Raw genomic sequence first — 16,807 nt, forward strand, 5'->3', positions numbered from 1 at the left:
ACTGAGTATCCACATGGACATGGTCAAACATGGTAATTTAACTTTTATTTTTTTAACTATTTTTTATTTAAACTGTTTTTTTATTAATAATTTGTTTTTTTATTAGGTTCAACCGATCCGGGAACGGGATCAGCGCATGGATCAACCGTATGATGTACTCGGCCCTCGACAGGGGACATCCGACTTTCACTCACTTCCCTCTGGAGAAGCAGCATCTGTGGTTTCGTCAGTTTGCGGTAAGTATTCAAATTTTTAACTTATATTTTTTATTTATTAAAACTATATTTTGTAATTATTAAACTATTTTCTATATTTATTAGACATTTAAAATATTATTAAAACTATTTTTTGTAATTATTAAACTATTTTCTATATTTATTAGACATTTTAAATATTATTAAAACTATTTTTTTAATTATTAAACTATTTTTTTAATTATTAAACTATTTTTTATTTATTAAAACTTATTTTTGTAATTATTAAACTATTTTCTATATTTATTAAACTAGTTTTTATTTATTAAAACTTTTTTTTGTAATTATTAAACTATTTATATTTTTGTGCTTAAAAACTATTTTTAAACTATTTCAGCAAGAATTCAACTGGAATTCCGATGATACGCTCTCTATCTATCATCATTTTGTCCATAAAGTTATGGTCAACTATGGGAAGCAGATGTACGAGTGGAAGAGGAAGTGGGAAGTAAACAAGGTAGTTTTTAATTTATTAACAAATTTTAATTTATTAAACTATTTTTTAAATTATTAAACTTTTTTTTTTAAATTAAAAGGTCCCAAAGTCGATGAACGACACGGTCTGGAAGGAGTTGTGTGCGCATTGGGATAAAGAAGAGACGAAAGAAACTTCTTCCACCAACTCCAACAACAGCAGGAGCGACCGTAAAGGAAAGGGCATCTACAAGCATAACTTGGGTGCTCAATCTATTGCCACTCTGGCGGATCGCATGGTAAGTTCAACCGCTTTTTCTTCAATTATTTAAGTTTCAGAATTTTATTTTTTATACATTTTTTCAATATTTCTAATGTTTGTTTAATTTATTTTTTTCAAGGCGGAAGAAAATGAGGGCGACCCGGTTGATGATCTCGCCCTTATGAAAAGGGCGTATACCAACAAGAAGACCGGCCAGATTGATGATGGTCTTGTGAGGGACGTGGTTGACCTGGTCCAAACTCAGGTGTATGACGAAGTGTCTCAGCTTCAAACCGATGATGACGATTCGACGGCCTCGACCAACTTGTCCCGGGTTCGAATCAACGAAATCGTTGAATCGGTAAGTTTTTTTTTTTTAAAGTTCAATTTAATTATTTCTTGATTTTTATTTTATCATCAATTTATATTATCTAAATTTGGTTATTTATATTTCAGTCGGTTCCAAAGAAAAAGGGACGTTTGGTCGGTTTGGGTCGTCGCTCCCGGTCGGCTGCTCCTTCTTCTGCACCACCGGCATATGTTGATCCAGAAGTTCTTACGGCTCAGCTGAAGGACAAGGATGATCGGATATCTGCGTTGGAGACCCAGATGGCAGCTCAACAGGCGGGCTATGAGACCCAGAAGAGGCTGAACGAGCAGATGATGGAGATGATGAAGAGGATGTACCCGAACGAGGTGTTCCCGAACATTCCAGACCAGTAGTTTTTTTTTTTACCAAAAACTCTGAATATTTTATTTAACTTTGAATATTATCTACTATGTTTTAATGTTTTATGTTTTATTCAATTTTAATTTTAATTTTAAATTTTCGAATTTAAATTTTAAAATTTTTAAAAATAAAAATAATTTTTTTTAAAAATTAATTTTTTTCGAAATTCCGAGGGAAAGCAGATCCTCGGAATTTTCCGATATACATTCCGAGGAATATTTCGTCGAAACTTCCGAGGATTGGGCCATCGGAATTCCATCGAAATATTCCGAGGAAGACGTCCCTCGGTATATTCCGAGGAAGACGTCCCTCGGTATATTCCGAGGAACCTTCCGACGAACTCTGTGTCCTCGGAGTTTCCTCGGAATTTTGTTTCCTCGGAATTCCGTCGGATATTTCCGACGGAATTCCGAGGAAATATGATTTTCCGAGGAAATATTTCCGACGACTTGTTTCGTCGGTATGTCCTCGGAATAGCGTTATTCCGACGATATACCGACGATTTTTTCCCTCAGTATACCGCTGTTTTCTTGTAGTGCAAGTTTTTGTTCCCAAAGTAGCACTCAAGGCTCAAAGTCACAAAAATAGGTTTCATTAAAGAGGTAAATATACACTTATACCCCTTGGGTTAATTAATCCAAACCTTAGGGTTTAGAGTTAAGGGGGTGGGGTTTTGGAATTAGGGTTTAAAATTTTATAAAAAATAAATACTAAAATAAAAAATAAAAAATTTTAAAACAGTTTCAAAAATTATTTTTAAACTATAAAAAGAAAATTTGAAAAAAAAATAAAAAAAAATTCAAAAACTTTTTTTTAAAAAAATTATAAAAATTTCGAATCTAAAAACATATAATCTGAAACTATAAAATTTATTTTTTATTTTTTATTTTTATTATTTTTTTATTTTTTTTTATTTTTTTTTGTTTGTTTATTTAATTTAAACCAAGGATATTAGGGACATTTTACCCTTTAATGAATGTCATTTTTGTGACTTTCTCCTTCTAGTGCTATTTTTGAGACATAAACTTCAAAAGGTGCTATTATTGACAATTGCCCATATTATTAATCTTTTAAATTAGAAACTCAGTTTGATAATTATTGTTTTGGTATTTATTGATTAGTTTGATTATATAATTTTCTAATTAATTTCTATAAGATAGCCACAATTATATATGTGGCTTTTTGTGTCTTAAAATTACATTTGTGGTTATTTTTCAATAAAGTTACAATTTGGTATGTGGCGGCTAGCTATAAATACAGTTTGTTGAATGGGAACCAAATTTGGTTTCACTACTTTGGTTTAATGGGAACCGATCGATGCTTCTTTACTTTGGTTTAATGGGAACCAAATTTGGTAAGGCCTTCAAGGGTTTGTTTTACTAAATTCCAAACAAAAAGATTAGTTCTCAATATTCCAAAAAATATGTTGTCCACATCTGGGTTATTAAATAATGTGATAAGCGAAGGAGTGGGATCCAACTTGAGTGCCGCAAGTGAGGCCATGACGGAATCTCCAACTTGCTCGACATCATCGTTTCGACAACCGTCCATCTCTAGAATCGTTTCCACAATCCAACGGTCACTAAAGAGTCCTCAGGATTGTTCAATAAATGCATCTTGATGGAATCTTTAAGGTTTAAAAGGCTTTTTATAATCATAGAGGGCCCAACTTGCAACCAATAAGAGTCTTCTTCTCCCTCCTCACTACTCTCACATCACAAAGAAGAGAGAGAGAGAAGATGGAGAGGTCGCTGCTTCAATGGAGATTACTGCCTCTTCTCGCTCTCATCGCTTCTCTTCTCTCAGTCTTCTTCGCTTCTCGCTCTTACGAGGTCTGTTTTGTTTTATGTTTCTGTCACGTGATAGCCGTCCAAAATGGCGGCTTTGTCTCTTTCTCCTGTTTTCTACTGATTCCTATGTTTGTTTGTTTGTTTGTTTGTTTTTACAGAAGGAGACGCAGTGCAGTCTTCTTCCTCATGATCACTATTGGATCTCGAGCAAACGCATCCTCACACCAGATGGTCTCATCTCCGGCTCTGGTGAGAGTTGATCAATCTTCACACATGATTATGATTAGGATTAGGTCGTTGGTTTGAGAAAAAAACAAGACATTCTTCTATTATAAAGGAACACATTGGAGACAAACCTATACCTTTATTTTAGAGTTCATGTTGTGTTTCGAGATTGTCTTAAAGCATCTTGAGGGAATCTTTTTCTGGTAAGTTGGTTAAGAACCTTAAAATAATCAAAGCTTCAGACATGATGATTATGAGACTTGTAGGGGGCTTGTTTGAGAAGACAGAACACCAGTTTCGACATACTTTTGAGTTAAATGTCGGGGATCCCATTAATTGTGTGAACGTTACGGATTGCAGTGGAAGTGAACGGAGGAGTTATTGTGTCGGTGGTGAAAGAGGAAGATTGGTATAAAGAGCAAAGGAGCCGAGTGAAAGTGATTGATTATGGAGAAGCTGTCATCATGCCTGGTCTTGTTGATGTGTAAGTTGATCTTTGATTCTTTCTAGTTTCTGTTTTCTTTTCTTTTGTCCTAAAATCTTGGAGCTTTACGTCACCTGTTGTTCTCCTTGTGTTATTGTAAAGGCATGCTCATCTTGATGATCCTGGAAGAAGTGAATGGGAAGGGTTTCCTTCTGGAACAAAGGCTGCTGCTGCTGGTAATCAAACACTGACACGGTTCTTGTTGCAAGAGTGTCCTGTTTTGTCTCTTTTCTTACTTTCTTCAAGTTATTGATGTTGTCTTTTTATCCGGCAGGGGGTATCACCACATTGATTGACATGCCCTTAAACAGTGACCCTTCAACTGTATCTCCTGAAACTTTGAAACTCAAGGTAAGCAATCCTCTTTAGTTGGTTGACTCTATGCATACAACATCATTGTTTCAATGTCTGTGCTTTAACAGATCGAAGCTGCGAAAAAGAGAATACTTGTTGATGTTGGTAAACACTCAATCCTTACCACATTTGTTGATTACAGAGAAGAAAAAAAGCTGAGTTCCTAAATCTCTTCTTTTTTTTTTTTTTGTGTGTGTGTGTGTGTATGTCCAGGTTTCTGGGGAGGGTTGGTGCCTGACAATGCACTCAACTCAAGTGCTCTTTCGTCTCTCTTAGATGCTGGAGTGCTTGGTCTCAAGGTATGTATCATGTCTAACGTGTCCTATCAAACGTATTGCTTCTTATTATCTCTCTAACATGACTTCTCTCAATCTTTGTTCAGTCCTTCATGTGTCCTTCAGGGATCAACGATTTCCCCATGACAAACATCACTCACATAAAGGTTTTGTTTCTTGAGTCAACTATGATATAGGAACAACTAGTACAATACATTGCTGACTATATCTTATCCTATCCACCATTGTTTGTTTCTGCAGGAAGGTCTTTCTGTATTAGCTAAATACAAACGCCCATTGCTTGTACACGCAGAGGTCGAAATGGATTCAGAGATTGATGATGCCACCGATAATGATCCTCGTTCTTACCTGACTTACTTAAAAACCAGGCCAACTTCATGGTGAGACGCTGCTTCATTCTTTCGCTCTATATAAAAGTTCTTAAACATCGGTCATTGTTCCTGTTAACGAATCTTTATCCGAGCAACTAGGGAGGAGGGAGCAATCAGAAACTTGTTATCGGTTACCGAGAACACAAGGATTGGTGGTTCTGCAGAAGGAGCACATGTTCATATTGTTCATCTATCTGATGCCTCTTCTTCCTTGGATTTGATAAAGGTACTTAGGACTTCAAGCAGTTAAAGCACTATCACTTAGGTTTTCTTAAATTTGGTTATATTTCGAAGGAAGCGAAAGGCAAAGGAGACAGTGTTACCGTTGAAACATGCCCGCATTACCTAGCTTTCTCAGCTGAAGAGATTCCAGAAGGCGACACTCGTTTCAAATGCTCACCTCCCATACGCCATGCAGCGAATAGAGAGAAGTTGTGGGGAGCTATGATGGTATAGTAATCTTGAGCCATTATATATTTTACCTCAAGTTCTTGATTTTTAAACTTTTTGGATTTGGGTTTAGGAAGGAGACATTGATATGCTGAGCTCTGATCATTCACCAACAAAGCCTGAACTCAAACTCTTGAGTGATGGTAATTTCTTGAAGGCATGGGGTGGGATATCGTCTTTACAGGTTTGTCACACAAGTCTTTAACTATTGATTGTAATACTGGAACATGATTAAGAAGATAACCAAATTCAAAAGAAAACTCATGGAATTTTTTTGTCTGGGGAGCGAACTGCAGTTTGTTCTACCAGTAACATGGTCATACGGAAGAAAGTATGGAGTGACTCTCGAGCAGGTAGCTTCTTGGTGGAGCGATAGGCCTTCCAAACTCGCTGGACTACACTCTAAGGTGCTGAACTCAAACTTCAATATCCTCTATTATTCACAGCATTTATGTATTTGTTGAGCAACATGGTTGTGTGGTCTTTAAATTACAGGGAGCTATTGCTGTTGGGAAACATGCCGATATTGTCGTCTGGGAACCTGAAGTGGAGTTTAATCTCGATGAAGACCATCCTATTCACTTCAAACACCCTGTATGTTCAATCTTTTTTAAAAACCAGAAAGATGATAAATTAGAGCATATGGTTAAACCCAAATGTCTTATCTCGTTATGTTGTGTATGCTCTTTTGTATTGACAACAGAGCATCTCAGCTTATTTAGGAAGGAAGTTATCAGGTAAAGTGGTTTCAACGTTTGTAAGAGGAAACTTGGTGTTTGGAGAAGGCAAGCATGCTTCTGATGCATGCGGATCTCTGTTACTCGCGACTTGAGACTGAAAATGGATTGTCACATTTGTTACAAATGTAAATACGCGATGGAAAAAATAAATAAGTCTCTTGTATAAGATTGATTCAGTTGGTATTGTTGCAGTATAGCCTCAGAGAAGCTTGTTGTAAACTTTACCCTTTTTATGAAAGTGACTCAACAGATTTGTTGTAACTAATGACTTGGGTTTTGTATAATGTAAATAACTGATTCTCATTAGATCTCTAATTTTTTTTGTTTTCTTGCGGTTACAATATTTGCAGACATTATTGTTCTGACATTTAAGGAAAAGTTATATAGCATATAAACATTATACAGGGCAAAGTCATCATTGTTAAAAAAAAAAAGGCTTAAGACAGGATTAAAGGAATCCAACCATGACTAAGAGATTGTGAAGAAACAGAACAATTTATATATGAACCACCGATTCAGATCAGGTACTTTAGAGAAAACACTTTCCATGCCAAAAACTATAATCAATCGATCAACCTTTAACAGTAGCTAAACATTCTATTTAGCTTCAATCAGGATTCTGCTTCAACAAGCAAGCATTTCAACATTCAATCGTTTTTCATAAATAAAAATACAAAATTCCAGAAACTAAATTAGCGAATGAAGTAGAAAACTAAAACAAACAAACAAATGATGAGATGTGTCTTGCTTGCTGCAGATAGATAAAAACAAAACCACGTAAAAGGAGGCTGAATAACCTTTAAAGCTTCCATTCAGGAATAGGGACGGGGACAAGCGTTTCAACATACGTCTCAAGAAACTCACAGGTAGAGAGGGACAAACTAGTCTCAACATTTGTCAAGCTTTTCTCCTCTAAGTTGTAGGAAAGCAATTTTGATTCTCTCCCAAATTTTACAAGAGCTAATAGCAATCCTGCATAAGTTACCGCAGAGGATAGCCAGATCTTATCATCGATACGACAACTAGTTGAGATTTCAAGAATGCCAAGCGAGAGATTGCAAATCTTGCTCCAGGATTTGATACCACCACCAGCATCATGTTGGGCAGACCAAACGATTAAACCACCAGACATGTCGTCAACCCCTACTGTACATAGACCACCTCCTCTCAATCCCGCTATAACCTGAGGAAGTCCTTTACCACAATTACTCGGACATGGGCACAAGTTGAATGTCTCAGACACCAAATCAAAGCTCAAAAGCTTATCAGTTACTTTTACATTATCATCACATAGCTGCCAGAAGATAATTTCACCAACCAGGGTTCCAGAAATTGTATCGTGGATCATGTCAAAGTTTTCCAAACACAGGCAATCAATCATCCGAGACGCACCTGACTTTAAGGATAACACAAGTGCTTGAGAGGAGCGGCTGCGTCTGCCTTGCATTTTTAGAACCAACACAATCTTATAATCTTGACTTGAGTGGTCATAGCCAAAACCCATCTCATACCAGTTGTAGCGATAAGGTGGGTGTATTGTTCTTAATTCTCTCAATGAAGGGTTCCAAAGACCGAAAGTGTTATTTTCAAAATATAAGCAAAAGAGTCCATGGCAGTGACCAAGTACTACAGTAGCATCGTTAAGCAACCTACTGTCATCTCCAACGTTTATGTTAACCTCTTCGAGTATCATCTCAGGCTTGGCACTTTCAGAAAATCGACCAAGTAGTAGAGTATCCTCAAAATGGAAGGACACGATCCTCGTTGGGGCATGGGTCATGTGCTGTCTACAAAACCTCTCTTCTTTGAACAAAGATCGCCAACTTTTGCAGACACATCTAAACCGCATTAAATCCTTAACAGGAACCCTAGTGAGTATTTCCACCACTAATTCAAACGGAAGCTCTCTTCTTCTCCTCATCTTCAGATTTCTAGATGACATACCTTAACAACAGCAATCGAATTGAGCAGCTCTCCTCTGGCGGGCGAAGATTCCAATAATCTCTCTTAACCTTCAGATCTGTTTTTTTTTTATCTGTCTTACAAAAGCGTCTCAAACTGATGTCGGAAAAAGCTCTCTCTCTCTATTTATAGGCAAGCTGTTTGTCAAATCTAACCTAAGGAATAAGATTTTCCAAATCTGTTAATGGAACCGTTTTTAGTTTAAATAAATTTCCAATCGTCTTTTTTTTTCCTTTTTTTTTTTTTGCTCTTCACCGTGACTCTTTTTTTTTTTTTTAATTTCTAATTGTAGTGTGTTTGTCGAATGTTCGATGTGATCCTTCCTTCCTTCTCTCTCTCGATGTGTTTGGTGCCTGATAATGCACTTAATTCAACTGCTCTTGCATCTCTCGGTATTTTCTTTTTTGATGGGTTTTGGTAGATTCTTGGTTTCTTCTTTGCTGGTGTATTGCTCAATCAATTTGGTTTTATTAGAAATCTCACGGATAATAAAGTTCTTTCGGAATGGGGATAGTAATGTTCATTTTGTTGACAGGAAGCTTTATGCATTGAGTTGATTGTTTTGGCTTGCCTTGATTGTTGTCTCGCAGCTCTTTGAGATGGGACTGGAGCTTTCACTTGCACGTCTCAAAGCTCTCGCAAAATTTGCTTTTGGCATGGGATTATCTCAGGTATGGTCCTCCTTACTCCTTACAAACGTTCCCAAGTTGTCTTAAATCGTTTACATTCCTTCGTGTAAAGGCCTGTTTGTTTCTCCATCTGAATGGACCATCTAGATGAAGATAAGAGTTTTGTTTGTTTATGCACTAAAAGTGCAACTCATTCAGATGGATCATCCGGATGACTTTTGGAAATTTAGGCTTAATTTTAAAGTCCATTCAGCTGAACCAATTTGGATCATTTGAATGGAGATGGTTCATTCAAAATGGTATAATGTATATTATGTCCCTAATGTAATTCACAAATTACAAACCTAAACATAATATCATTTTTGTCACAAACGAAAACTAACAAAACTAAAAAAACATTTTTTCCCGTGCTAAAAACTATTTTTTCATGCCAAAACCCCAAAACGCATTTTCCCGCTAAAATTGCAAAAAAAATGTTTTCCCGTCAAAATTGCAAAAACGTGTTTTCCCACAAAAACCGAAAACATATTTTCATGCCAAAATCACAAAAAAATGTTTTCACGCCAACACCCCAAAATACATTTTTCTGCCAAAACACAAAAAACACGTTTTCCCGCCAAAGTCGCAAACCGTGTTTTCCCGCCAAAATTACAAAAACGTATTTTTCCTCCAAAACCCAAAAAATGTGTTTTTCCGCCAAAACCAAAAATACGTGTTTTCTCGCCAAAACCGAAAATTTGTATTTTCCTGTCAAAACCGAAAAATTTCGTTTTCCCGCGAAAAAACGTAAAATGTGTTCCCGCCAAAAACGTGTTTTCCCGCTGAAACCACAAAAACGCGTTTTCCCGCCAAAACCGCAAAAACACGTTTTCTCGCCAAAACCGCAAAAACGCATTTTTCCGCCAAAACCGCAAAAACGCGTTTTCCCGCCAAAATCGCAAAAGACGCGTTTTCTCCCCAAAACCGCAAAAACGGGTTTCCCGCCAAAACCGCAAAAACGCGTTTTCCCGCCAAAACCGCAAAAACGCGTTTTCCCGCCAAAATCGCAAAAACGCGTTTTCTCGCCAAAACCGCAAAAACGCGTTTTCCCGCCAAAACTGCAAACGCACGTTTTCCCGCCAAAATCGCAAAAGCGTGTTTTCCTCCAAAAACGCAAAAAGCGCGTTTTCCCGCCAAAACCGCAAAAACGCATTTCCCGCCAAAATCGCAAAAGCAAGTTTCCCGCCAAAATCGCAAAAACGTGTTTTCCTCCAAAAACGCAAAAAACGCGTTTTCCCGCCAAAACGCGTTTTTGCCAAAATCGCAAAAATGCATTTTCCCGTCAAAATCGCAAAAACGTGGTTCCCTCCAAAACCGCAAAAACGTATTTTCTCACCAAAACCGCAAAAACATGTTTTCTCGCCAAAACCAAAAATTTGTATTTTCCCGCCTAAACTGAAAAATCTCGTTTTCCCGTCATAACTGAAAAATCTTGTTTTCCGTCAAAACAGAAAATATGTGTTTTTTCGCTAAAACCAAAAATCTTGTTTTCCCGCTCAAACTGCAGAAAGAAAACTCGTTAATTAATTTTGAAATAATTCTAATGTAAATATATTAAACTAAATAATTTAATATAATATAGTTAAAATTAATATCAAACATATGATTAAATCAACACAATGGTATTTTGGTAAAGGATATTTTAGTAATTTGTTTACTAAATTCATTTGAATGGAAATGAAAATAAAGAAACGAACATAAGATCCATTTAGATGATTCATCTAGATGAGCTATGTGGATGGACAAACAAACAATCACAAAAATCTGAATGAATCATTTGAATAGATCATACAAATGAATCATTTGAATAGAGATGGCAAATGGTGAAACAAACAGCCCCTAACTTTAAAAATTCTATATCAGAATTTGTAGATCATTGTTTGGTTTAATGTTTACCTTTATTTTGATTATTTTCCCTGTTTTGAAGGTTTTGTTATGCACGCTTGCTTTCACCGCGTTTGAGCTCCCACCAAATGGAGCCATAGGGACAAGAATTCTCGAGTTCCTCTTTCATTCAAGGCCTGACTTGGTAAGGCTTTTCACTTGGTGCTCTTGGAAATATAGAGTACCTTTGGTTCCTGATCCTTTATGCTGGTTCAGAGTTATATCCTCATATGATCTATTCTTTGTCCAGGTCAAAAAAATGAAACAGCTTCTAGCAGAGAAGGGTGAGCTGATAGAGTAAATTTGTATTTGTATTTATGAATAGGAAAGAAGAATCCAATGTTCAGGAAACACCGATTCAAGAAATACAATGTTAAGCAACTAATCAGACTAGCGACTCAATCACTGGATTTTCCAGGAAAGTAGAAAAGAAAAGAAAAGAAAATGTTCACAATACTCGAATGAATGAAAATGAAAGCGTCCCTCTCTTTTTAATTGAAATCGTTACAAACTTCTTCTTACGTCCTCTCTCTCCTCTGACGTGGCTGATGACGTGTCCCGCACCACTTGAATATCTGTATCATGAGCTACCTACAAGATTTGGCTCAGCAACCTTAGGATTCTTCTTCTACAGGTTCTGATTATCCAGTATATCTTCTATCTTATATCCCATACAAAATTTCGGATTTTGGAAAAAAAATCTCCTTCTGTGGAAAATTCACCAAAAACATATATGCAACAATCTTGCGCAAACACTTTCGTTTGCTATTATACTCCCTGCCTTGCTCGCAGGATATAGCTGTTGTACCTTTACTATTTGTTCTTCCTGTGTTGGTTGGAGAACCATGTACCTTTGGTTAAGCTGCTTTAAACTTCTATCAGTGTTAGCTTAGTTAGACCATTTCACCTTAACATCTTATTATCTGTAACTCTGCAAGAATCTTGTTGGGGAAAGCATATTGCCGATGCTTGCAAAAGAAAGCGCAAAGGCTCTTGGTGGGTTGGGCTTCCTCTCCCTTGGAGGAAAGTTTTTTCTTGGTAGAATCTTCGAGGTACCTTCTCTTCATGTCTTATTTTACGGTGAAGAGGGCAATGTTTTATTTGGTGCATTGTTTAAAACTAAAGCCCAAAACAATATTCAGGTTGTTGCAGAAACCAGAAGCTCAGAAGCTTTTGTGGCCCTTTGCCTTCTCACAGTTGCTGGGACTTCACTTCTCACTCAAAAGCTTGGTTTCAGCGACACGGTTCGATTTTAACTTCTCTTCTGTATACAAAATGTAGCTAACTCAGATGTTCTAACTCAATTTTCTTACTATAAAGCTTGGAGCATTTCTTGCTGGAGCACTTCTAGCGGAAACAAATTTTAGGACACAAATAGAAGCTGATATCAGGCCATTTAGAGGTTTGCTTCTTGGTTTGGTCTTTGTAACCACAGGAACTTCCGTTGACATGGAAGTAAAGTTACATAAAGATTATCAGCTGAAACGTTTCAGTGTTCATGCTCATGTGGTTAAAATATATATTTGCAGGTTCTGTTTAGAGAATGGCCTAATGTCCTCACACTCTTGGCTGGTCTGATTGTGATAAAAACACTGATAATAACCGCACTCGGTCCCAGAGTTGGACTCACACTCCAAGAAAGCGTAAGAATCGGTTTCCTTCTTTCTCAGGGAGGAGAATTCGCATTCGTTGTCTTCTCTCTAGCCAACAGGTCTTTTTATCCTTATTCAAACACCTCCAAAGAGATTCAACTTTTTCCTTTCTAGTTAGGTGATCATGATTGTCACAATCAAATATGTGCAGGCTAGGAGTGCTTCCACTTGAGCTAAATAAGCTTCTCATTATAGTAGTTGTTTTATCAATGGCGTTAACACCTACGCTTAACCAACTTGGAAGAAAGGCAGCTGATTTTATTTTAGATGTAAAAAAAAGTTGCATCCATCACGTTGCCTTTGACATTGTCTGCGGAAACTAGATGAAGATGTAAACTTTAATGAATCCATTGTCATCATTGGATTTGGACAAATGGGTCAGGTAAAAAAGTTATCATTTTCCATTTCTTCTTTACTGATAAAAGGTGAAGTTTTGCTAAGTGGCTTCATATGAGTTTGCTGGTGCTGGCGAACTTCTTATCAACGCCATTGGTCGCAGGAGTAGATAGTAATCTCGTGGAATGGCCTTATATTGGTTTTGATCTAAACCCTGCTGTAGTGAAGGTCTGAAACAGCTTAACAGAGGTTTCATATCATAAACTGCTTAGTCTCTTCTTTTGAATATGTTTGTGGTTTTGTGGGGCAGGAATCAAGGAAACAAGGTTTCCCAATATAGTATGGAGATGGATCTCGGCCATCGGTTTTGCAATCTGCAGGTGTTTTGTGGCAGGAATCAAGGAACCAAGTTATAATGATAATGTATAAAGGCAAGAAGAGAACCACTGAAAGCTGTTCAAACACTCCGTCTTGCCTTTTCCCTGCGTTGCGGTTATTTCACTACTCTTCCTTCTTCCTTTGTCAACTAATTAAGTTGCAACAATGGTTAGCTTTGGAACTAAACTGTGGGTGGTTTTAACTTCTTGTTACCAGACTTACCGCATCTTCTTGAACTAAAGAAAGCAGGAGCCACAGATGCTAGTCTTGAAAAAGCAGAGGTAATCTCATTTTTGAATCTTGATTAATCAGATTTTCGTCCAGGTCGTGAGTCTGTTTTGTTTTTGGTTCACAGACAAGTTTACAGCTTGGTTCAAAGATGTTGAGAGGATTTGGAGTGATGTCTGATGACGTTAGCTTTCTGAGTAGAGTGTTAAAAATGACTTTGCATAATAATCCATAAATTTTTGACAAAATTTCGTTTTATGCATATACAAAATATTTACAATAAGATATGACTTTTATTTTAATATGTATATATTGATTAAACTTTTTAAAACATAGTTATAAATACAAACTAATTTAATAGTTAAAAATCTTATAACTCAATAATGATATATATATATATATATATAAAATCCAAACAAAATAACACTAAAATAGATAACTAATAAAAAAAATTAAAAACACAATAAAACTTAACACAACATAGAACAGTTCTTGAGATAAAAAAAGATGTGATTCATGATATAATGTTTACATGTATAATTTTATCCAACATGATAATTGAAGATGAGTGTCGTCTTGATGCACTAATTGTAGTTGGAAGAGAAGTTTCACCTTAAAAGTAAAAATAGACGAAGATGAAACTACCATATTCCAAAAGGTTCTAACTCGGTTTAGACGAATCAAAGATAAAAAAAATTCATTTATTTCTTCTAAATACATTGGTTGATCATTTGTGTAAATAAAAATATATCAATAGTATATTATTTAAATAAAACTCTACTATTATTTTGTATGTGGTTATGTAATTTTATTAAATGTAACAATTTTTCTTTTAATAAGTTAAATTTTAAAATTAAAAAATGATTATAGGTTAAAATCTTATCAAATAAAAGGTGTTATTAACAATAAATAAGTTGAGAAATGAATATATTAGAATTTGAGAAAAAAAAAAGATAAAGGAAATCGCTGGAGCAAATCTCAAATTCAATATGAAATTATCACATTTTGAGGGGAAAAAATGAGAGAAATCATTGGATATGGTTTTAGCAATAATACATTTCAATATAGAAAATAATATAAACATCACTTATTTTATAACAGAAATATTTTTTATAAACATCAAATATTTTTTTATTTAATCAATAGATGAATATTTTTATTTAATATCTTAGTTTTCATTTTTTGGTAGATTTACCAAAAATGTGTTTTTTTTTGTCATCAACCTAAAAAGATTCAAAAGAAAAAAGGGAAAAAAATGTACTTCTTATTACAAATAGTCAAATAGTGCCTAGTGAGAATGTATATAAATAATTTGTTCCCTGTAAAAAGGGAATATTTTGCTCAACAGACTCTTAATATTCTAATTGTACAACCATTTAAATGATCAACCACTACACTCAAAAGGTTAGTAGCATAAGCATTATTTTACAGTTACAAAAGGTTACTTCCAATTAGTTCACATAAAAACCAAACTTCAATACATTTTTCCCAGAGAGGAAATTTGCAAAAGTCTTTAAATTACAATGAGACCAAAAGCACAAACTACAAAGTACAAAGAAACGTTTTTTTTTTTTTGTCAAAAGTACAAAGAAACTTAATCCAAAAAGTCATAAACTTCGACGAAACAAAAGAGTAAAACAAAGAATAAAAAATCAAACCTTTCATAGAAGCTTTCAACTTTACCTTTCAACAACTGTCATTATTATTCCTCAAAAGCCATATTATCAATCCCCAAGTATCAGGGGTGGACCCAGAAAATAACTTAATATGGAGCACAATATATAAATTTATGTTTTGATAAATATGACTTAATAAATTAAACTAAACTATAGTCTTTTACAAGACAGTAGTTATTAAATATTCATTTTCAATCATTTTATAAAATTTTAAATATTCATTTGCAGTTTTAAATATTCATTTTCAATCATTTTATAAAATTTTATATACACATAGTCATTTAATTATAACATTTTATTTCTTTTAGCTTTTAATTTTTTCCTAAGTATTGAAAAAAACTTAATAAAATAATTGTTAAAGTTAAATTTTAATAAATTATGAGTTTTATTTTGAAAAATTATAATTAAAAATTGTTTGAAATATAATATTCTTTAACATCATTATTGGTTAGAGTTTAGTATTTAAGGTGTGAGGTTCAGTTTATAAAAGCTCCTCTCTTTCTCTTTACCCTTCTCCTCATCCCTCTTCTAAACCCAATCTCAGCCGTCGATTTCATCCTCAACAGCTTCGTTGACTCTTCAGAAACGCGACAATCGAATTCGAATCCCAGTCCTTACCTTAACCAACCAAACACATACTCAACTGGTCGTGCTTTGTACAACACCATCATCCGTACAAAAGACCCAACAACATCCTCTGTTCTACCTTTCTCGACTTCCTTCACTTCACCATGGCTCCTTCCAAAAATGCGGTGATTTCCGGCCATTGGCATCGTCTTCCTCTTCACACCTTCCATAGGAATCAACGGAACTAGCTCTGCTCAGCACTTGGGTGGGTCTCTTCAACTTGACTACAACGGCGACCCAACCAATCCCATCTTCGGAGTTGAGTTCGATGTCTTTGCTGATCAAGACTTCTGCGACATCGACGCTAACCAAGTCGGAATCGATGTTAACTCGGTCTTTTCCAACGCATCTGGGTTCTGGTCGGTGTTTTTGTCCCGTTGAAGCTTAACAATGGAAGAAACTATCAAGTCTGGATTGATTACAGAGATTCAATAGTCAACGTTACTATGCAGCTGGCTGGTAAGATTAGACCTAAGGTATGGAACAGGAGATATTTGTTGGGTTGACAGCAGTTACAGAGAGATTAGTTCAGAGTCATAAGGTTTTAGGTTGGAGATTTATTAACTCTAACTTCTCTTTGAGTGATAGTTTGATCACAACTGGTTTACCTTCGTTTGTTATACCTAAAGTCTCAATCCTTAAGTAGACATGCTTTGTTTTTGTCTTGGCGTTGTTATGTTTCTTGGTCGTTCCGCTATCATACCCTTCTGGTTATATATCTTTTTACTTACCATGTTCTCTTATCAGGGATCTAGTTAAAAGTTAAAACTGACTGGTTAGACCTCGACCAAACGCCAAAGGCAAAGCTATAAGCCTATAACCAAAGAGTCGAAGCAGATCACAACAAAAATAAAGAAGGAAAAGCTTGATAGACAAATTAAAGCTTAAAGCTTAGCCACATTAAAAACGCATAATACAAGGTTTGACAAACAAACACAAACGCCAATGAGTTCTCTAAGGCTTGTAAAACTTTCAGGTCAAAAAGCATTTTGCAGATTAAAAACATACCCCTAACAGAGAATGAGC

General features: G+C 35.5%; 2 protein-coding genes and 2 pseudogenes across 3 annotated transcripts; 3 read left to right on the top strand and 1 right to left on the bottom strand.

The window, feature by feature from the left end:
* The first annotated feature begins 3,241 nt into the window (after positions 1–3,241).
* On the top strand, positions 3,242–6,676 carry LOC103839792 (allantoinase). Of its 2 annotated transcripts, none has more exons than XM_009116277.3 (15): positions 3,242–3,492; positions 3,609–3,699; positions 4,036–4,159; positions 4,262–4,335; positions 4,434–4,510; positions 4,582–4,618; positions 4,727–4,812; positions 4,896–4,955; positions 5,050–5,189; positions 5,280–5,406; positions 5,475–5,630; positions 5,704–5,814; positions 5,927–6,037; positions 6,126–6,224; positions 6,334–6,676. In XM_009116277.3, exons 1-15 carry the CDS (start codon positions 3,400–3,402, stop codon positions 6,460–6,462), a joined length of 1,515 nt encoding a protein of 504 aa, XP_009114525.1. In that variant the 5' UTR covers positions 3,242–3,399; the 3' UTR covers positions 6,463–6,676. The 2 variants fall into 2 exon arrangements, with proteins under 2 accessions (XP_009114525.1, XP_009114526.1); XM_009116278.3 differs by having other exon boundaries at positions 3,262–3,492; positions 3,612–3,699.
* A 252-nt stretch (positions 6,677–6,928) lies between these two features.
* On the bottom strand, positions 6,929–8,916 carry LOC103839935 (putative F-box protein At3g16210). Its single transcript, XM_009116422.3, has one exon. It carries the CDS (start codon positions 8,310–8,312, stop codon positions 7,170–7,172), a length of 1,143 nt encoding a protein of 380 aa, XP_009114670.2. The 5' UTR covers positions 8,313–8,916; the 3' UTR covers positions 6,929–7,169.
* Positions 8,837–13,964, top strand: LOC103839936 (annotated as a pseudogene).
* A 149-nt stretch (positions 13,965–14,113) lies between these two features.
* On the top strand, positions 14,114–16,693 carry LOC108869655 (annotated as a pseudogene).
* The last annotated feature ends 114 nt before the right edge of the window (positions 16,694–16,807 follow it).

This window comes from Brassica rapa, chromosome A09, assembly GCF_000309985.2.
Source record: "Brassica rapa cultivar Chiifu-401-42 chromosome A09, CAAS_Brap_v3.01, whole genome shotgun sequence".
NCBI classification, from domain to species: Eukaryota; Viridiplantae; Streptophyta; class Magnoliopsida; order Brassicales; family Brassicaceae; genus Brassica; species Brassica rapa.